Raw genomic sequence first — 23,254 nt, 5'->3', positions numbered from 1 at the left:
AAGACTAATGTAAGGTAAGCACATATTTTTTAAATATCTTGCTTTCCAAAAGGGAAAATATATTTAATTTGCTCAACTCAGATAGATTGTAAATAGCTTAGGCAACCTCGTCCCTCTTAAAGGGATTTTTACACATACATGATCATGTTTCAAAGGGGTGAATTCTGATTTGATGTATTTCGAACAAGACAGTCACAATGAAATTGAGGTGCTGAACACACACAAGGGAAAGGACCCAAGGGCCCTTAAAATAGCATCTTTGCATGCACCTCTCTTATAATGTATTAGAGTAGCTAAGCTGCTCCTGAGTCCACGTCTCTCTCAAGCTAGTGCACGCCAATCCATAGTGCTGACATTGTCGGAGTGGAATGCTGTTTCAAATTAAGCTCGGTAGTAAAATCCTTTCACACCAGATTTGTGGGCTCTAGGGTTTCTGACAACTTGTTCAAGAATCAAATTGTCAAAACACACCACAGTGACCTATTTACATTTTGCAAAAGAAAAGTTTACTTCATGTGCCCTCACTGGTCTGGATTGCAGCCCAGAATGTGATAACAGCACCTCCATGAGGTAAGTAAACATACCAGTTCACAGAAGGGTAAACTGAGACACAGAGAGGGTAAGGCCAACCTTTTTTTAGGCATCTCAGTCCATACACAGACACCTATATAAGTACCCTGATATTACAGAGGTGCTCAGTATTTGTCTCCCTGAAGTTAATGGGAGATGCAGGTGCTCAACCCCTCTGCAAATCAGGCTGCTTATACAGATGAATTTAGGTGCCTAACTTTAGGCACCCAAGTTTGCAATGGTAGGCCTAAGTACCTAGGTAACAAGTCACACAGCAAGTCAGTGGCAGACTTGGAGTTTTTATAATTGAACATTTATTTTTGGAAGTTCCTTCGATATACGAAAGGAATCATGATCTCCTCCTGAAAGACCTTATAGCTAAAAACAGAACTCAGGAATCTTGAGTCCCTGCTTAAACCACTAGAAAGGTGGCTTCCCACAGAGTAAAAAAAGACAAAATTAAATTAAAACAGAAACATGCCATGGCAAGAGGTTGTACTACATATTAGGGTTATCTAACTTAAGGAGTACTTTTGAGGGGAAAATATAGACTGTAGTTACTCACCTACGATGGGTAAGAAAACTACCACTGACATGTCCCGAGCCATCACATCCTGGAGTTGGACATGACATACCTTCCGTCTTCACTGATTTCCAAGAGAACTGTGAGCCATTTAAGTACCCATCCTTTTGCCTTTTGGCAGCTAGAGGGCACCCTGATGCACTGCGATGGGATGCATACTTTCCAGTTATATGACCCTGACCATCACAACCAGGAACTGGACATCTGGATAGCAGATAGATGAGATAAACTTTATTGTCTTGCCATCATATACCTGGTAGCCTCTACAACAAAGTCAAAATAAACCTGACATGAAAAGAAAAGAACAATCATGCTCTATGGACTTAAAAAAAAAATCACCAAAGATACCCCAATGGAATAGTCAAACATGTGAAGCTAGAAGAACTTTGTTAATCAAAAAAAGATTTTCAGCTCTCTGGCTGATAAAAAATAACCATGCTGATCAATGGCAAAGTCCTAGGCTTTCCACTTACACTGCATATTGGAGAGAAAGTAGCAGGGTACATGTTTTAAATGAAGGTGTCTATTATGGTAAATTGCACACTGGGTTTAAAGTGATAGTTACTGAGCTTCAGTGACTGAATAGTGAAATTTAAAAACTCAAATTTTTTAAAATCCCACTTAGCATAGTTCTATGTGCATTTGAAGAATGTGTATGAAATTTAAAGGTGATTTACTTTAAAATTATGGTAATGTTATAAAGACTTAGATCTCAATCAAACCTTTGCCATAGTTAGTACTTCAAAGGGCCATTGTCAGATTAAAAATCACGGGGCAAAGCTTCCGAGATTTTAAGCACCGACAGTGCCTATTGGGGCAAACCGTGAAATGTGGTAGTGCTCATTGGCTGACTGGCTATTAGAAGCTATTAAATCTCACAGGATTGGGCCCAGAGAGATCAATGAAAGGAGTTTTGTGTGCTCATCAGGTGCTCACTGTTGCTCGAGATTTCCCCCCATAATATTTAGCCCCATTTATTTTTAAGAAACAAATGTTGTTACCTGTGTTAGTAGGAGCAGTTTAGAGTATTAAACACTGAATGTACTTTTCAGCATGTTGCTGCTTGATTAAATTTTACAATTTGTGCAGCTTGGACAGTCAGAGTAGTCCGTTTCATTGTCTGGTTATCTTACACTAAAACAATGCTGCAATGTTTGGGGTCTGATCCTGAAAGGTGCTGAGCAGCCTCCACACTGACTGACATCAACGGGAGCAGAGGTCATTCCACATCTCACAAGGAGAAACACGGGCCAAAATTTTCAAACTTGGGTGCCTAAAGTTAGGCAATTGCTTCAATTTGCAGGCACCCAAATCACTGGCCTGATTTTCAGAGGTGATCATTCCCAACTCCTGTTGACTTCTGAATCCCTTTAAATACTTTGTGTGTCAGATGTAGCTTGTCTATAGTGTTTATTTACTGTGTTAACAGAACAAGGCTGTGGAGAGCTTGAAGTTTTTTTATTTTTTATTTTCACTTTAAAAAATACAGTTTTTCAAACTTTCCAAATACAAGGGATCAGATCCTCAGCTGGTGTAAATAAGCATGGCTCTTCACCTGAAGTCAAGTCACTGAAGTCAATGGATTTATATCAGTGGAGGATTCAGCCTTTAATAGTCAGAGAACAATTGAATTTGTTTTAAGCAAACCAGATATGACCTTTCCATTGATTTAAAAACAACTAACTGTGGTCTTTAGTTAAGCGTATCTTTGTTATTGAATTACTGTGACAAATATGATAAAGTTCATATTTTAGAAAATCAGGCTGCCAATATACCTGCTCTCATAATACACACAAAGGTTATTTGACTAGATTTGTACTTACCTAATTGGCTCTTGGTCTTCTTTGTCTTCCTTGCTTTGTGCTATCCTGATTCCACTTTTCTTTGCTCGTGGACAACCTGAGAGACTGAGTGAAAGAACAAGTTTTTAAAAGTAATTCCTCATTCCTGACTATAATTCATAAGGGCTCTACAAAAGGACATTCTTTGCACATGAAATACTACAGGCTAGATAATACTGTCTTGTTTTCAACAGTTATAGCTCTGATGATTTAAAGAAGAAAGACAGCTGGCAATAAAAAACCACAAGGGGGAGCCAAGTATCTCAGATTCAGACTGAAGGCTGGGACTGGGAGTACTTTGCACACCACACACACAGCCCCTAAGGAGAGAGAAAGCAGCTTTTCAAATCTCTGTCTAATGATCCGTCCAGCTGACTCAGCAGAAGCAGTGATAGGCTTGAGAAGGAGTGGGATCCAGTGTTTTATGACCGAAAGATAGCATGTCCTGTGTGTGCTTGAGATGTAAATAAGAATAAGGAGTAAAAGCAAAAAAGATCTCTGTATCTTTTTTTTTCTTTTGGTGGGGGGGAGATAGAAGATCTTTTAGGGGATATATGAAGACAGTTAAATTTTCTAAAATTTTCCTGCGGAACATGCATTCAGGAATTTGTTAAAGAATCATCGATAATAATATTGCACAGATTACAAAGCTGTGCAATGACTTCCTGGAAAAAAATAATGTAAGCCAAAGGAAAATCTAATAAAGCTAGCTAGCAAGCTAGGTAAAAGTACTATGTATTAGGTACTGAAAATGTATTCAGCACTATACAAGATGCAAAGAACTATACCTTTGTATCCAAAGAACTTCCAGTCTGAGTTCTTCTTTACTATATAAGGTATAGTTATATAAACTCTTTAGCAAGCTTTTCAGCAACTGAGTAAGTTTGTAAAAATTGGGCACATTGGGCTAACCAGTCAGAGCTGAAGGAAAGTTACTTTTACCAGTTGCTATGAGTGTCAGTGACACAAATGTGTACATCTGAAAAAAACGATGCTTAATTTTTAACTCAAACGTTATTTTCACCTTCTCATATGGATGTGGAAGCTGGAAATCCATCAAAGGAACAGATAGATGTCTAATTGCCTTTAAAAGCAAGTGCTTCGGGAAAACACTAGATATTAAATGAAATGAACTTACAACAAGTGCCAGGATTTGTCAGAAAGTTCAATAACTCTTCAGGGCTGGCCTACCATGAAGCGAACTGAGGCAGCCGCCTCAGGTGCCAGACTGTTGAGGGGGCGCCACTAGGACCCAGAGTGTAGACAACTGTGTCTGCTACTGGTGCATATGTATTCTCTCCGCTCTAGATGCGCAGAGATGGTGGAGTGCTGTGCTGGAGGAAGGAGGTCACAAGAGACATAACAGGCAGGCAGGAGAAAAGGTGAGATGGAATAACAGAAAGCAGGAGCTGCAGGGGGAGAGAGCAGGAGGAGCCTCTTAGGTACCTCTCTAGCACCCCCAGGAGCCTGGACTGATTAACACCAGCTTCTCAGGGAGCTTCCTGTTTCCTGCTGCTTCCCTGAACCCACTTGAGGAGAACAGGCAGTCAACTGAAGTAGTAGGAGCCAGTTAGGCCCTTAAAAGCTGATATCTCCCCTCACTCAGGCCCTGCTACCAGCTTATTGTCCCCTTATAAGCTACCTGCTTATTTGTCCCCTTCAACTGAGTGTTGAGAGCCACTATAGCTGGCACAGAACAGCAGTCATGAGTGAAAGAAGAAAACGCCCTTCTGGGGTAACATTCAGAAGAAGAAAGAAAGCAAAGGAAGCTTTTCTATCTAAGCAGGAAGGAGCTCTCCTGAGATACATAGACACAAATATTCACGGTAAGCCTTCCGGCCCTAGTGAGGATGTGAGTGGTGAGGAGATGCCTATCTTCCAGTTTGTCAGAGTGCAGGTGACCTGGCAGCTACTGTAGCATCCATATCTCCATCTCAAATGGATGTAACCATGCACATTCTTGAAAAAAAGTCTAGATCAGAGAAGAGTGTGGTGGAGGCACAAGAAACAGCTGCTGCTGAGTTTAGTTCCTTAAGTCTAGATGATCCAGGATGTGGACCCACTTGAACAGTAGCCTGAGGGACTTCCTTGTACTGCATGGACCACAGCAGGTGAAAAACTTCATGTTCCCCAAAGACAATGAAAATAGAAGTTTCCATCCAACATATTACTGGCGTGAAATCCCCAATGGTGACAAAGTGGAGAGGCCATGGCTTATGTACTCAAAAACCCAGAATGCTGCATACTGTTTTTGTTGCAAACTCTTCCAGTCTAATGTTTGACCCACATTGGGTTCTACAGGAACAAAGGACTGGAAAAATCTGGCTAGAAATCTGGTATGCCATGAGAAGGCAGCAAATCACCAGAGAGCATTCCATAGGTGGAATGAGAGCTTGAGATGCGACTAAGGTTAAAGGCCACCATAGATGATCAGCATCAAGAGAAAATTGCATCAGAGTCTCTTTACTGGCAAAATGTTCTGAAAAGGCTCATTGCCATTGTGAGAATGCTTGCTACCCAAAACCTAGCACTGCATGGCACTTCAGATCAGTTACACACAAACCATGGAAACTTCCTTAAAATTGTGGAGCTGATGACTGAGTTTGATGCTGTACTCCAGGAGCATCTAAGAAGAATCACCACCCAAGAAATGTACACACACCACTACCTTGGAAAAACAATTCAAAATGAGATCATACAGTTACTGACGACAAAAGTCAAACAGAAGATTGTGGCAGATCTGAAGTCAGCAGGATATTACTCTGTTATTCTGGACTGCACACCTGACACCAGCCACACGGAACAAATGACTTTAATGGTGCGTTTTGTAACAACAACAGAGCATAGCAAAAATGTCCCTGCAATGGTGACTGTCAGAGAGCACTTTCTAGAATTTATTGACATTGATGATACTACAGGAGCTGGTATGACAAATGTGCTTCTTAAAAAGCTGGAAGATACGGGAACTGCGAAAGCTGACATGAGAGGTCAGGGCTACGATAATGGTGCCAACATAAGAGGAAAGAACAGAGGAGTGTAGACATGGATCCAAGAGTTAAACCCCCGAGCTTTTTTTGTCCCATGCAGTTCTCATTCATTGAACTGGGTGGTCAGTGATGCAGCATCAGCTTCTAGTGAGGCTGCTGCATTTTTTAATGTATTTCAAAGCACCTATGTATTTTTCTCTCCATCAACTCATCGATGGCAAATTTTGAAGCAACATCTGAGAACATCCTCTCTGACACTGAAACCACTGAGTGCCACACGATGGGAAAGTCGAGTGGAGGCGATAAAGCCTATCAAACACCAAATTGGGAAGAGAGATGATGCCATAGTTGCCATTATGGAGGATAATGCTACGACAGGAACTTTTCGTGGGAGAACAGTGGCAGAGGGAAATGGAATCACCAGAATCATATATAACTTCAAATTTCTGTGTGGCTTAGTGTTGTGGCATGACATACTGTTTGAAATAAACGTTGTAAGCAAGAGACTCCAAGGTGTTGACCTTGATATATCTGGAGCAATGGAACAACTGGACAAAGCAAAGTCATACCTACAGTCTTACTGGTCAGATGAGGGATTTCAAAATGTTCTGAAGAGTGCACAAGAGTTGGCAGAGGAACTTCACAATGAAGCTATTTTCCTACGCATTCAAGAATACAAGAGTCACTGAAGAAGAAGACATTTTGATTATGAGGCACGGGATAATCCCATAAGACCTCAAACAACAATTCAAAGTTGAGTTCTTTAACCAGGTGCTAGATTGTGCAATACAGTCAGTTGAAAAACGTTTCATGCAGCTCAAAAACCCAGCAGTATATTTGGGATGTTGTAGGATATTCCAAAACTCCTCACTATACCTGAAGAAGACCTACACCAGCAATGCGGGGCACTAGAGACAGTGTTGACACATGATGACATGCGCAATATTGATGCGAGTGATTTAGGTGATGAACTGAAAGCCCTTTCAAGATACATTTCAGCAAGATCAACTCCAAAGGCTGTTCTGGAATATATGCGCACAAATAAGATGACCACACTCTTTCCAAATGCTTTTGTTGCTCTGCGCATACTTCTAACACCTCCTGTAACAGTTGTCAGTGGAGAATGCAGCTTCTCCAAGCTGAAGTTAATAAAAACACATCTACCCTCCACAATGACATAGGAGAGGCTGGTCCGCCTTTCAACCATCTCAGTAAAGCATGAGCTGGTCCTGACTGTGGACCTTCAGGAAGCAGTTCAAATCTTTGCAACCAAGAAGGCATGGAAAGCACCACTTCGATTATGCAAACAGATAAAAATGCCAGTGTTTACTATGCAGACAAGAAAAGTTACATTTGCTGTTCAGGCATTTGAAAGTTAAGTGTTACTTAAAAATTTTGAAAAAGGCATTTTAAGTTGTTAGTTCTCCTTTATTGCGGTAGGTAGCAGAGCAGTACCATGAGAGGAGTAGAACAGGAAGAAGGCAGAATTGAGACCGTTATAAGTTTTGGCCCAAACGAGGGGCCATGGGGGCATCATTTGAGCCCCCCGCCTTAGGCGCCAAAATGTTATGGGCTAGGTCTGACTCTTTATCTCCGGAAAAGAAGATGGAAATATCTGGGACATATGTTAAGAATGAAGCCAGAGCATCTGCCATGGTAGGCATGCCATTGGGCAGGTGGAGGAACATGTAAAAGGGGCTGACCTAAAGAATCCCTCCGTCAAACAGTATTTAGGGGGGCAAATTTTATGGGAATAAACAACATATAGGATATGTAAAGACTGGCCCAGGATAGACAGGGACAACGGAACCGTGTTTGTGCCCTAAGTGACATCTGATGGCACAGGAAGGATTCAGATGGCTTTGTTTACTGCTGACCTCACATATTCTGCATCCACTTTTACCAACTACCAAAAATTTCTTGGATACCTGGTTTTCCAGGGGATTTTCACTTGTCAGGCATCCATTTCTTGCATACAACTGACATAATTACGACAAGCATCACAACACGCATACACCCAGATACCTGACTTTGGTAATTAGGACCAGAACATTGGTCCTTCAGCTGCAAGGACAGAGGCCTCTAGCATGAGTTGAAGGAAATCTCCCTTGTCTAACACTAGTAGTGTTATTCCCGTTATTCACACTGTGGGCCAGCCACTAGAGTCCAACACAGTCGTACATAAAATCAGTACATTACCTATATTTAGTCACTCATCCTATCAGCTGTTAGCTGCTTGTTCTTTATTTGACAAGCATAAACCTCTCTCTAAACTTCTGTTACAGGTGATTCTTTTAAATCCTTTTCTGTACATGAAATCGCTTCTGGATGTCCTGCTGCCCCCTGGAATTCCTCACCTTTTGTCCCCTCTGACCCAGTTCTCCATCACCGTCAACAATCTCACTGTTTTCTCTGTCCCACAGATATGACGGAGCAACTACTGACAATACAACACTAACATGTATGAATTCTTTAGACAGATATTTAGGAGATAATTTTAACAAGTTTAGGACATGTTTAAACATTCATCGGGCTTATTGTTCTTTAAATTACTCCTATATAATACTAATTTGAGCTCCAATCAGATATCCTTAAAAGGTAAAATCCTGGCTCCACTGAAGTCAATGGGAGTTTTGTTACTGACTTCAATGGAGCAAGGATTTTCAAAAAAATAAAGAAAGAAAAATTACTGAAAAAAATTGATTTTTTTGTAAAAGTTTGCATTTAGTTAAAAAGCTATTTTCCAGTCCCTTCCCCGCCCTCCCCCCATATATTTCGACAAGAATTTTTCTACTAGCTCGAACAGCAGGTATGAAGAATGTCATCATAATTCTCATCAATTCCAGATGCCGATGAAGGGTCAAATTCTGCTCTTTGGTGTAAAGCTAGAGTTACTTCACTGACCTGAGTGGAGTAATTCTGCCTTTACTACAATTATAGCTCAGAGAAGAATTTTGCCAGAAGTTCGGGTTCAATTTGTTTTTTCAGAATTATCTAGGTTGCCGGTTATATGGTGTTGTTATTTATTATGTATACTGCAATAGCACCCATGCTGATGGTGACCCCATTGTGCTGAGCATTATACAAACATATGTCACATTCTTCCTACATCTTGGCTTCTGTTTGCTGAAGAGAGACTACTACTTTCCTTTTCAAGAAAAATTCTGAATGTTCCAACTTGTGTGGAAGAAGTAACCCATCAATGATACTGATGCTGATCATGTGTGTGACAAATCCTGTCTCTTGTTGTATCTGAAAGCTGGACTGTTAGAGGAATTGCCTAGGAAAGCAAAATACTTTATACTAGATATACAGCTATGTGCGCTTGTGAAATTTGTGTGCGGCTTTCATCACAAAATCAGAATGAACCGTTTATGCCTTGATTCATGATTCAATACCTTTTTTTGGCACTATAATATGTTAGTAAATTCGAAGACCTTTCAGGTTCTTTAGTACCTTTTTAAATACATAGTTCTGGGTGTATGATTTATTTATTTTCCTTGGAGAGCAGATTCATTAAGAAAACACATGACAAATATGAGCCTTTGTTTTAATTTTTTATCCTATTACAACCAAAAGCTATTACAGAGTATACATATTTATTTCATTTTTTCATGTCAAACTAACTCCTCATAAAATAAACACAGGATGACAGGCCAAATTCAGCCCTGATGTATGCAAGTTTAACTTCAACATCTTCAAGGGCCTGAATGGCTTCATTGATTAAAATGGAGTTGCACAGGGTTAAACCAGGGCTACATTTGTCTTCAAATTCAGGAGTTTGTTATACAGCAGCTATCTGCAACACAAATGATACCCAGACCTGAAGAAGAGCCCTATGGAACCTCAAGAGCTTGTCCAATTGTTGGTCCAATAAAAGATTCTACTTCTCCCACCTTGTCACCCAGACATTTTGGCAGTCAGTTAAGATAGCACTATGTCATTGAAATGTTCTTGTACTAAAAGGGTTTCACATCATTGTATCAGGTATAGTCTAAAAAGAAGTGTTACTTAATGAGATCTAAACAGGAGGAAAGTAGTGCTAATTTTCCAGGAGAGAATCAGAAATACTGGTTATAGACATACTAAAAGTCCATGATATATAACCATTCTTACAGGTTACCAGTTCATTAATTCTTTTATCAATATACTTTTACTAGTCAGTAGTAAGGGTCTTGGGCAGCTCATAGGCTGTGATCTCAAAAATGAAGAATGATGTGCTAGATGAGAAACCTCCAATGAAAAACAAGGTGGTTGTGGGAAATGGAGACTCAGAGTAGATAGGATGTCTCCCTCTGAGTGCAATGCCAGCACTCCAGCCTGGTGCTCAGGATATGGTGCTGGTAGTGCTTTCTTCCACAAGATACAAAACCAAGGTCCTGGAGCCTGGTGGTCACTGAAGACCCCATGGTCCTTTTCAAAGGAGTAGGTGTGTTAATCCTAATGACTGGACAAATTCCAGATCAAGTAAGTACATTATATTATTTATTTTGAGTCCCTTTGGGTGCTGGGACTCTATAAAAATTAAGGAAAATATTGTCAAATGCACCTATCTAATATAAATTAGGAAAACAGAACAGGTTAGAAACACAAAGCACTGGATAAATCCCAGTAGCACTGTAAAGCACCTATTTCCTTCCTCCAGGTACACCATAAAGTATTGGATTACCTCCCACACATAGCATAAAATTCCAGATTAATCCCAGGACTCTTGTAAATGTGTCCAATTGTAAGCCAAATGTAAACACTGAAGAAGTGTGTTTAAAGGAGAGATTTAAGTGAAGGTGGCTGTTGGAAGCGCAAGGAAAGGGAAGTAGTTTCAAGACCCAGAGGCAGCAGGTATGACAGCACTAAAATGGGAGCAGATTGGTCCAGGCTGAGTGGGATGCTGAATGCACAGCAGCTTGTCTGGTAAATGGATTGCATTTTATCTAGCCAGACCATTTGCCAGTTAATCCTCTTCTGCTCCTTCAAAGAGCAGATGGCTGCCTGCTGGTAGCAGAAAGCTGGGATGGGTCTATCCCCAACCAGAACAGTAGTGTCCCTTAAAAAAGTAGACCAGAATCATTAACACCCCAGTCCTGCCCAGGACTCTGACTGTCTAGTCCTTGTTAAACGGGGCAGGGAGATGGTGGACTGTGGTCTCAGCCTTTCCTCTGTTCTTGCCAGCAGGTGTGTGGCCTTGTGCAACTCACCATGTGTATACCATGCTGTAAACAGAGTTGCCTAGAACAGCTAGGGCACAGGGACACTTCGCTGTTACAGGCTCACACCTGTATGATTTTTTCTCCCTCATGCAACTTCCTAAACAATGCCAATATTGTTCACTGTTGGCGATGTTCACTCAGGCCTTGAGGGCTGCTAATGGCCTTCATTCAGTAGAATCACAGTGATTTAATCAGGAAGGGTGGGGGGTGGTAGAAGAGGCACATAGGATGACTGCTATTGTAATAACTGGGCCTACACACTTACCATTATTGTGAACTCAGCTGTGAAAAGTGACTGAAAGTTTATAAAATGTCACAATAACCTATAGCAACAAACGTTGAATTAGTTAAAAAAAAAAAAGGTCTCCTGATATAACTCAAGGGCCAGGTTGAGATCATGCTTGATACACAAGAAAAGGATGGAACAAGAAATCCGTGAACCAAAATCAGTGAGTTGGAAACTAGGCCTAATTCAGGGGCAAAATAAGGAGAGGATGGTCTATTCCAACCATCACTTCCTTATGGGGTCCTAAAAAAAAAGACTTTGAGGAAAATGCCAACAAACTGCAATTCTGCCTGACTGAAAAATGAGAGAAGGGTAATGAGTGAGCTTCACCATTATGGCTGCCACTTCCACCATCTTCTGGGACCCCCGACCTTCTTCATCCTAATCCTGAAATATATCCTGACCAGACCGGGCCAGAGAGAGTAAGCCAGATGACATTGCCACCTCCACCAGCTTTAGCTAAGTCCCAAATATCACCTTGGATGTGAGACTTTGTACTCCCCCTCCCCACATGTGTCCTTTCCCTTCCCTACCTTATTTCTTCTTTTTCCTCTCTCTCTCCTTTCTCCTTCTGTCTAATAAAGTCTGGCTTAGCTGGCCAAGACTACATATATTGCTCTTGGCCTGTGACCAGAGAGGACAACTAAATGCAGTGCCCAAACAGCCCAATGCTGGTACAAGTTTGCCAGGTCTCGGAGTGGCTGATAAGGCCATGTGCTGCGCCTGTGTTTTTCCAGCAGTGAGGTTGCAAGTGAGAGTCAAGACCAGAGAGAGATGCTGCATTTTCTATCTTTGCTGTTCTTTTCTTTCTCCTGTTGTGTGTGTTTGTCTTAAAGGAAACAGGATCGGACTTTAACAACAATAACAACAGCTCTAGCCCATTGGAACTAACTTCTATTTTCTTCAAAAGGACAGTTGCCTCCATCTCTGATATCTCCTAAAAGACTGTTAAACAAGGGAGGTTTTCCTTCTAACAACTCTTTCCAGCTAAAGAGAAAGGGAACAAGGATGTTGTTAAAATGAAAGCCTTATTTAATATTGTACTTTACATTTCAGATGCTTTAACTGTTTTTCATTCTCTTTTGTATCTTTATTTAAAGGTTAAAAGGATTTTTAATTATGTGTTTGTGTAACCCACACACCTTCTGGGTGGGGTGTTCTGTCCCATCTAGTGGCACCGAGACTACTTAAAGAGAGAGATAAAATGAGTCTGCTCTACATGCTGAGCTAACAGCCAGTCAGGTTTTAGCTCATGCGGTAGAGGCTCATGCACTAAGCTCCAGAGATCCCCGGTTCAATCCCGCTCGCCGACAAACCCTGAGGCATAACATTTGCACTAATCAGGCTGAGGTCTCTCTACCAGTGGCTCTCAGCCAGGGGTACACGTACCCCTGTGGGTACGCAGAGGTCTTCTAGGGGGTACATCAACTTATCTAGATATTTGCCTAGTTTTACAACAGCCTATATAAAAAGCACTAGCAACGTCAGTACAAACTAAAATTTTTATACAGATAAAATGAGAAAGTAAGCATTTTTTGAGTAATAGCATGCTGTGACACTTTTGTATTTTTATGTCTGATTTTGTAAGCAAGTGGTTTTTAAGTCAAGTGAAACTTGGGGTATGCAAAACAAATCAGATTCCTGAAAGGGGCACAGAAGTCTGGAAAGGTTGAGAACCACTGCTCTATACCAAACCCTGAATCTTGTTTGAGACTGTTTAATGTTGGACACTGACTGGGTTATATTAACACCTTTAACTCTTTGGGCCCTTTTATTCCCTCGACATTAATACAACAATGCACACACACAGAATGAGCTACAGCTCACAATAGCCCATTGTGGATAGGGGCTTGGTGGTGGGGTAGGGCTACTGGATTCAAATTTAAGCAGACCAAAGGCCACAAACACTTGAACAGAATTAACACAGGGATCATAGTCCTTATTTTCAGGGCTGGATTAAGTCACAGAAGCGAGGCAGAGTTGCCTTGTGCCTTTTCTGTGGGTTGAGGTATATTCTCTTCCCCCACAACCTCTTCATAGTCCCCTGAATTTCATTCAGTGTTATTAATTCCTTTCTTTTTTCTCAAACTGACTAGATGACTTCTGAGACTGGCCACAAGACACTTGCTCTCACTTGTACCATGATGCAAAAGAACCTCAAAATTGCATTAGCAGATTCAGGAAGTTTGGGGGCAAGTGATTTGGCACAGCGCCTTAATACCAATCTTCATACTAATCTGAATTTAAGAGCTCTTTGGTATTTACTTTTGTGTGTACATTACAACAGTGTCAACTGCTATGTGCCCTTCCCGTTATTTAGTTCTATATGATTTGAGCTCCTTTGCTCTCTGTATTGTTCTGATCTTCATTCCCCTGCCTCCGATTTAGGTTATCTGTGCTAATGAAACATTAAAAAACCATCTGATGCAACTCCCTTACCCAGCAGAGTTAGAGTTTTCCAACCTGCTGTTCAAGATCTTTAAAAAATGCTACTGTACATTTAGATTGTTGTGCTTTTTCCGTTAAAATCAAAAGGTCAGTAATAGAGCACCTAAGTGACACAGGTGCCTAAGACCCATTTTCAAAAGTGACTTAGACACATAGGAGCCTAAGGGCTTGTGCATACTTAAAATGCTACAGTGGCACAGCGGTACCATTACTGCTGTAGTCATAGAATCATAGAATCATAGAATATCAGGGTTGGAAGGGACCCCTGAAGGTCATCTAGTCCAACCCCCTGCTTGAAGCAGGACCAATTCCCAGTTAAATCATCCCAGCCAGGGCTTTGTCAAGCCTGACCTTAAAAACTTCCAAGGAAGGAGATTCCACCACCTCCCTAGGCAACGCATTCCAGTGTTTCACCACCCTCTTAGTGAAAAAGTTTTTCCTAATATCCAATCTAAACCTCCCCCACTGCAACTTGAGACCATTACTCTTCGTTCTGTCATCTGCTACCATTGAGAACAGTCTAGAGCCATCCTCTTTGGAACCCCCTTTCAGGTAGTTGAAAGCAGCTATCAAATCCCCCCTCATTCTTCTCTTCTGTAGGCTAAACAATCCCAGCTCCCTCAGCCTCTCCTCATAAGTCATGTGTTCTAGACCCCTAATCATTTTTGTTGCCCTTCGCTGGACTCTCTCCAATTTATCCACATCCTTCTTGTAGTGTGGGGCCCAAAACTGGACACAGTACTCCAGATGAGGCCTCACCAATGTCGAATAGAGGGGGACGATCACGTCCCTCGATCTGCTCGCTATGCCCCTACGTATACATCCCAAAATGCCATTGGCCTTCTTGGCAACAAGGGCACACTGCTGACTCATATCCAGCTTCTCGTCCACTGTCACCCCTAGGTCCTTTTCCGCAGAACTGCTGCCTAGCCATTCGGTCCCTAGTCTGTAGTGGTGCATTGGATTCTTCCGTCCTAAGTGCAGGACCCTGCACTTATCCTTATTGAATCTCATCAGATTTCTTTTGGCCCAATCCTCCAATTTGTCTAGGTCCTTCTGTATCCTATCCCTCCCCTCCAGCGTATCTACCACTCCTCCCAGTTTAGTATCGTCCGCAAATTTGCTGAGAGTGCAATCCACACCATCCTCCAGATCATTTATGAAGATATTGAACAAAACCGGCCCCAGGACCGACCCCTGGGGCACTCCACTTGACACCGGCTGCCAACTAGACATGGAGCCATTGATCACTACCCGTTGAGCCCGACAATCTAGCCAGCTTTCTACCCACCCTATAGTGCATTCATCCAGCCCATACTTCCTTAACTTGCTGACAAGAATACTGTGGGAGACTGTGTCAAAAGCTTTGCTAAAGTCAAGAAACAATACATCCACTGCTTTCCCTTCATCCACAGAACCAGTAATCTCATGATAAAAGGTGATTAGATTAGTCAGGCATGACCTTCCCTTGGTGAATCCATGCTGGCTGTTCCTGATCACTTTCCTCTCATGCAAGTACTTCAAGATTGATTCTTTGAGGACCTGCTCCATGATTTTTCCAGGGACTGAGGTGAGGCTGACTGGCCTGTAGTTCCCAGGATCCTCCTTCTTCCCTTTTTTAAAGATTGGCACTACATTAGCCTTTTTCCAGTCATCCGGGACTTCCCCGGTTCGCCACGAGTTTTCAAAGATAGTGACTTCAGTGTAGTCACTACTGCCCCGGTATAGGTAATCCAGAGCCCCGAGAGGTGGTAGCTAGGTCGACAGAATAATTCTGTTTACACCACGGGTTAGGGCAGTTTAACTACGTCTCTCAGGGGTGTGGATTTTTCACACCCCTGAGAGATGTAGCTATAACAATGTAAATTCCTAGTGAAGGTCTGGCCTTTCTTATTGACTTTCAATGAGATTTAGACCCTAAATCCCTAAAAGCCAGATTTTTAAATGTACTTAGGCGCCAAAAGATGCAGCTAGGTCCCTAGTGGAATTTTTAAAGAGCAACTAGACTTTTAAATCCTATAAGGCGCTTATCTGCATCATTAGGTGCCCACATACCTTTAAAATCTGGCCCTCGGTCACTTTTGAAAATGTGATTTAGGCTCCTAACTCACTTAGGTGATTTTAAACATTTTACACCTTGTCTTTTTTAAGGTAATCTTTATTTTTGAAATTAAATTATTTTTAAAGGGAATTTAATCATTATTGTGATTTAGTTGTCATTTGTCCTGAACCGAATGCGGTGGCAGATTCCTTCCTGTCTGTGTTTCAATGATGTTTTGGTTTTAAACTATTTTTCTCACTTACACCAGTTTTACACTGCTGTACCTCTACTGGCTTCAACAGAGTTCCTGCTGGTTTGCACCTATGTGAGCAGATAATCAGGCCCAATAGCATTAACTTTAATAGGAGCAGGAATTGGCTATCCTACTAACCCTGGGCCAGACATCATCGGGTACATTCCTGTTACTAAATATAAAGCAGCTTTTCTCACCTTACTGAACTTCATACACATAAAAGAGGTGGCACTAACTACTCAGCATCTACCACTCCCTAGTTACTATACTACCATAGTATCTCCTCTTCTGGGAATGGGAAGATACTATTGTTACATCGATCTATAAATGCAGCATTTCCCTCAGCACCTCATGCAAATGATAATAAAAGTTTAATCAGGCACAGGTGACAGATTCGCGCTCCCCGCACCCCAGGTCCCTTTCCCATTTTGTTATCCAATTGAAACATACATGACTTAAAGACCAAAAACTCTCTTTACATACCTTCGATGTGAAGCATAATTCCCAGTAATGTGCCCAGAGCCATCGCAACCAGGGGTGGGACACCTAAAATAAATTTTAAAAAATATTAAATGGAGTAATTTCCTTGGAAGAAAGAAAACCCATACATTAATTGCCCATCAAAAACTCCCTGCTTGGGATGTCGTTTCCACAGGTGCCAGCCAGGGAGACCCCTGCGGGCTTCTTTGGCTCTGCCTCCTCAGAGCTTAATCCCAAAGCAGAGGGTGGAAAAGCTCTCTTTACTCGCAAGCAGAAAGCTGTTTGCTTCCAGGTCACCTCCCCACTCAGACAGCATCTGGCCAACGCTGGCATTAGAAGATGAGCAAGGCATTTCCGCAGCTAATTAGCAGCAGCCAGCTGTCACCTCACCACAGCCACTGAATATTGAAACAGGTCAGGCCTGTGTTGTATTTCCATTTACTAAAACAAGGATAACTTTACATGTTGGGCATCCTGCTACCAAGTATGGTTATTGCTGTAGCCCACTGCACGCAGTCTCATACAACCTGATCTCTTTTTACTAGAGGAAAAGCCTCTGAGAAAGGCCAGGAATGCAGGCAAGAGGGGAAAAAAGAATACTGCCCTCTTGTGGTCAAATTGCAATCTAACTAACAAACAAACTGGACAAAAGAGCCATTCATGTAATCATGTCCTGGAGAATTTCTAATGACTGTACAGTATTTTAATGAATATAGAAAAAGGTTCTACACAGAGAAGACAGGCATGTACGCTACAGAATAAATTAAATTAGAAAGTTTAATTAAAATAAACTGTGTGTATTTGAACTTCTGGACTTGATCTCATAAGACATATTAACTACTACTACAAGTGTAATGAAATTAAAAGAAGAGAAGCGAAACTACTTTATGTAATACAATCAGACAAATACTATATATTTCCAAGACACACTAAGTTTGTGCATTTCTGGACTTCTAACTGTTCTTTAAGAATTCAATTCGGGAAAGCATCACTATTCAGGCAAGTGTTGAAGCATTGTTTAAGTCTCAGTGTGCTTAAGTCTGATCTCCCCAGTTAAGCACATGCTTAAGTGCTTTCCTGAATGGAGGCCTAAACTCATACAGATAAGCCCTTTCTCACAAAGGTTTCTGGGGAAATCTAAAACCTTCATAAACTCAAATATTCAAATAACCAGGAACTTCAGTGTTCTGGAACTCCTATGCCCCGTAAGGCTGAAATTAAATTTCTGTGGAGCTCAAAATCACCTCCGTCTGTTGTGGAGCATCATAGGACTGAAGGTTCAAGGGTATTTGGCACAATCCACAGGGACACAAATTAAATTAGAGCTTCTATTAACTGGAGTTGGGATACACTCTGCACCTGGCAGTGAATTAACTGACTGTGATAGTGATGAACAGGCAAGCAACGAGAGATGATACAACCAGAAATAAAACAAGTGGCCAGCAGAAGGATTTTGTTTTTGATGGACTTTCAGGACACATTTACACAGGAACTGAAACAGAAATCACTAAAGAAGTTGTAAATCACACCTTTAGTTATTCCGATTCCAGTTTATGTGTAGAAAATAGAGTTTTAGATTAAAATTGTCCAATTTCAGTGTACTGTAATTGAAATTTAAATTAGTAAAAAATCAGCATACATAGAACAGGGAGTTCTTTTTCTGAAACAAGTGTCCATACACAGACTTGCAACAAAATAACAGGGTGAATTGCAACCACTTCAGTTGCTTTGGTTTCAGTTACTATTCAGATAAATTCTTCTATATTTTCTGAGTCTTTAATAAATAGAAGCATTCCTCATAATAAACAAATGTATATTTTAGATATATTATTAATTCACATAATATTCCTGAAAACTATAACTAATTAAAGCATCCTTAATTTATCCATGAAGCAATTTCATGTAACGAGAACCAGTATTTGGCATACAACTGGATTTTTAAAAAAACTACTGTATTAATGGCAAAAAGTGAATACATAGCAAACATATTATACATTAAATGAAGCTCTTTTCCCCCTTCATAAATAAAGGGAAGAGAATGAAACTTTTCAAACTGATTCATCCTGCTACAGATGTTCTTTACAGAATGCTATTTTTCAGAAACTATTAATGTTTAAGTTTCAAAGTAGTTGAAAATTGAGGCTCTGGCCTGGTCTATACTACACAATTAGGTTGATGTAAGGCAGCTTATGTCAATCTAATTATGTCAGGGCTTGTCTACACTGGCAATTAACAGCGCTGCAACTTTCTCATTCAGGGGTGTGAAAAAACACTCCCCCTGAGCACAGCAAGTTGCAGCGCTGTAAAGTGCCAATGTAGACAGTGCCCCAGTGCTGGAAGCTATGCCCCTTATTGAGGTGGGTTTTTTAGAGTGCTGGGAGAACTGAGAGTGCCCTACTACCCCAACATAATAACTCCACCTCCACGAGAGGCGTAGGTTTGATGTCGGTGTAATTAGGGCGACACAATGTCTGTATAGACACAGCATCCTTTACACTGGCTGTTGGCTAGAGCCCTGAAATTGACAAGAAAGCTGGCCCACCTGGCTCCCCGCTCAGGGAAGCAAGAAGCCCGGGCGGCTGCCCCCTGCTCCTGAAGGGGAACAGGAAGGCAAGAAGCCGGGCGGCTGCCCCCCTACTCCCAGCTGGGGTCAGGGAGTCAAGAGCCTGGGGGCAACTGGGATCCCGGTGAGGAGCCATGCGGAGCTGAGAGCTCTGGCTCTCAGCCCCTCCCCCACACTGCCCCTCTTCAGTTGGTGGAAGCGCTCAAGGGGAGGACATGCACCAGCAACAGAAAGAGGGTAGTGTGGCTATCAGCCACCACAGTAATTACTAACATAGGTCGACTTAAGTCTGTAGTGTAGACATGCCCTATGAAAATTCATTTGTGTAAAACTTCACTTCTTTCTATTCACTTCATAGGAAAGAGCTTATGAATAAAGATGTCAGCAATCTATATGTGCTAAGAACCTGTGGAATATCATAGGTTTATTGCACTCAAGTAATTTTCTTAGAACCAGAACAACTCTGGGTGAGCAGGACGGCAATATATTACTCAGATAGTGGTGGTTGGAGATGCTGCCTGCAAAAACCAGGAGAAAAAGTGTGATGGATTTTCAGTGCTGGCCTAACTCTGCTTCTACTGAAGTCAACAGGAACTGAATTAGACCAGCACTGTACACATTTTCAAATCCCATCCTATATCTTTAGAGAGAGGAGGTTCACATATAATGCTCACAAGCAATCTTCCTACACTTCCAGAAAAAGTGTTACCTGTGTATACCTTGTGTTAAAAGTGTAAAAGTGTTACCTTGTAATACAGGCTATCCAGCTCTTCCCAGGACTCATGCATACATGGGAAAGGGAAGGAAGGAAGGCAGGCAGGAGATGCCTTCTCCCATGCCCAGACATGCTTTACTTGGTGTATTCAAGGCTGGAAATGCTAACAGGTCCCCCTTGGACTTGGGCAAGTACTGGGTGTAGCATAAAAACTGGGTCCTGCACAAGAATTCTGCATGGGAAGGGGCTATCTATTTTGTAAACTATTGTATTAAGCACTATTGGTTCTTATGTGTTTGTACAGCACCAGGCACACAGTGATCCTGATCTTGGCTGAGACCTATAAACAATGCTGTGATACAAATAATAAATCAAATGATGATATCTCGGTATGATATGAAAACCTATCTCACCTTATTCTTGCTAAGTTGTAAGCAATTAAAGGCCAAATTCTGCTCGAGGCTGCATTTGTGTATCCCCACTAAAGTTACTGGGGATGCTCGGATGGAGGTGAGAGTTTGGCCCTACGTTAGGCTGCAAGTTCCTTACTCAACAGTAACACAATTTGGGGGCTCTCCCCATGCCTCATACCAGACACAGATAACTAGCACACACATTCTGGAGTGTGTAATTGTTTTAGATAGTGGACATTTTAAGTTTAAAACATTAAATGATTAATGAACAGGATTAAAAATAATCCCATTTAAATACCTTATTTCTAAATATTTAATTTTTTTAATTTAGAGAACTGGGCTCAGGAGATCTGGGTTCTACTCTTGGCTCAGACACTGGCCTGAATTACCTTGGGAAAGTCAATTCATCAATCTGTGCCTCAGTTTCCCCATCTATAAAATTCATGTATGGAGACATACTTCTTCTGTAAAGTGCTTTGAGACTGGCAAATAAAAAGCACCAAATAAGGGCTAGGCACTACTATTATTCTTTCAGGGTGTCCTCTTTTTTCACAGGTATCACAGCCACTGTACTTTGGTCAGTTTCTCTTCCTGTCAGAGTCAATTATTTCAATGGAATCTAGATCAGCCCCCTAACAATACCATCCCATGGGAGTGGGCCCATCATTATCCCATTAGTTAAATGTTTGGGATGAAAGTGTCTTCAGACTTAGGCTGTGAATGTCCCCTCCACTTAGGTGAGATAGGAGAGCGCAGATCCATCCAGCTTCCCCACTAGAGCTGCCCGTGGAACCTAGCGTTCCCTTCCTCATTTATCCAAGAGATCAGCAGGGTTGGGAGGCCAAAGCCTTCTCCATAGACCCTCTATCCCCTCTCCCTGAGGGTGCAATATGATAGAAATGGCACACGGTGAGTTTCCAGGGCCTTTTCTTACTCTCCCACAGGGTATCTCCAAAGGCAGGTATGATTTGCCCTTAACTAACAGGATTTGTAAGCAGCACTAATCTTTTTCTTGAAGTTAAACCCTTGCATACCCCCATTTGGACACTTATTTCGATGGAAGAGTGGCTTATATGAGTTTAACTTAAACTGACTCCTAATCGACATAAGCTAAACCAAAATAAGTCTTCAACTGAACTGAACTAAGAGTGTTCACACAGCAGTTTGTACCAATCTAACTAAATCAGTTTGAAATCACACCTTTAGTTAAACCAGTTCAGCTTTCTCATGTAGACAAGGCTGTATGCTTTTAGAAAGGTCTTTCATATACTGATTTCAGCACTATAATGTTTGTGTAGCTTATGCACAGAGATTTAATGAATCAGAAAATCAGAAAAACAGACTTTGACTCCCTCAGGGAACTGATGGGCAGGATCCCCTGGGAGGCTAATATGAGGGGAAAAGGAGTCCAAGAGAATTGGCTGTATTTTAAAGAAGCCTTATTGAAGGTGCAGGAACAAACCATCCTGATGTGCAGAAAGAATAGCAAATATGGCAGGCGACCAGCTTGGCTTAACAGAGAAATTGTCGGTAAGTTTAAACACAAAAAGGAAGCTTATAAGAAGTGGAAACTTGGACAGATGACTAGGAAGGAATATAAAAATATTGCTCAAGTATGGAAGGGTGTAATTGGGAAGGTCAAAGCACAACTGGAGTTGCAGCTAGCAAGGGATGCGAAGGGTAACAAGAAGGGTTTCTACAGGTGTCTACAGCAACAAGAAGTAGGTCAGGGAAAGTGTGGGACCCTTACTGAATGGGGGAGGCAACCTAGTGACAGATGATATGGAAAAAACTGAAGTACTGAATGCTTTTTTTGCCTCAGTCTTCACAGACAAGGTCAGCTCCCAGACTGCTGCGCTGGGCAGCACAGTATGGGGTGGAGGTGAGCAGCCCTCAGTGGTGAAAGAACAGGTTAAGAACTATTTAGAAAAGCTGGATATACACAAGTCCATGGGCTTTTGCAATGCATCCGAGGTTGCTGAGGGAGTTGGCTGATGTGATTGCAGAGCCATTGGCCATTGTTTTTGAAAACTCATGGTGATCTGGGGAGGTCCTGGATGATTTGAAAAAGGCAAACATAGTGCCCATCTTTTAAAAAGGGAAGAAGGAGAATCCAGGGAACTACAGACCAGTCAGCCTCACCTCTGTTCCCAGAAAAGTCATGGAGCAGGTCCTCAAGGAATCTACTTTGAAGCATTTGGAGGAGAGGAAGGTGATCAGGAACGGTCAACATGGATTCACCAAGGGCAATTCTGATTGCCTTCTATGATGAGATAACTGGATCTGTGGATATGGGGAAAGGGATGTACATGATATACCTTGACTTTAGCAAAGCTTTTGATTCAGTCTTCCACAATATTCTTGCAAGCAAGTTAAAAAAGTATGGATTGGATGAATGGACTATAAGGTGGACAGAAAGCTGGCTAGATCGTCGGGCTCAACAGGTAGTGATCAACGGCTCGATGTCTAGTTGGCAGCCGGTATCAAGTGGGGTGCCCAGGGGTTGGTCCTGGGGCCGGTTTTCTTCAACGTCTTCATTAATGATCTGGATGATGGGATGGATTGCACCCTCAGCAAGTTTGCAGATTACACTAAGCTGAGGGGAGAGGTAGATACACTGGAGAGTAGGGATAATGTCCAGAGTGACCTAGACAAATTGGAGGACTGGACCAAAAGAAATCTGATGAGGTTCAACAGGAAAAAGTGCAGAGTCCTGCACTTAGGACGGAAGAATCCCATTCACTGCTACAGGCTGAGGACCAACTGGCTAAGCAGCAGTTCTGCAGAAAAGAACCTGGGGATTACAGTGGATGAGAAGCTGGATATGAGTCAACAGTGTGCCCTCATTGCCAAGAAAGTGAACAGCA

General features: G+C 41.7%; 1 protein-coding gene across 4 annotated transcripts in view; it reads right to left on the bottom strand.

Annotated features, from left to right (window-relative positions):
• Nucleotides 1–23,254, bottom strand: part of MYT1L (myelin transcription factor 1 like) — a 153,058-nt gene that overhangs the window by 24,124 nt on the left and 105,680 nt on the right. For all 4 annotated transcript variants that reach the window (XM_077811565.1, XM_077811567.1, XM_077811563.1 and 1 more), the window contains exons 14-16: nt 16,700–16,762; nt 2,977–3,060; nt 1,136–1,357 (exon numbers count right to left, since the gene is read on the bottom strand). In XM_077811565.1, coding sequence (XP_077667691.1) covers nt 1,136–1,357; nt 2,977–3,060; nt 16,700–16,762 — 369 coding nt within the window. The remainder of the gene's footprint in view (nt 1–1,135; nt 1,358–2,976; nt 3,061–16,699; nt 16,763–23,254) is intronic.

Source organism: Eretmochelys imbricata, chromosome 3, assembly GCF_965152235.1.
Source record: "Eretmochelys imbricata isolate rEreImb1 chromosome 3, rEreImb1.hap1, whole genome shotgun sequence".
NCBI lineage: Eukaryota > Metazoa > Chordata > Testudines > Cheloniidae > Eretmochelys > Eretmochelys imbricata.
The sequence above is the reverse complement of the archived record's forward strand: the minus strand, read 5'-3'. Positions and strand labels throughout refer to the sequence as shown.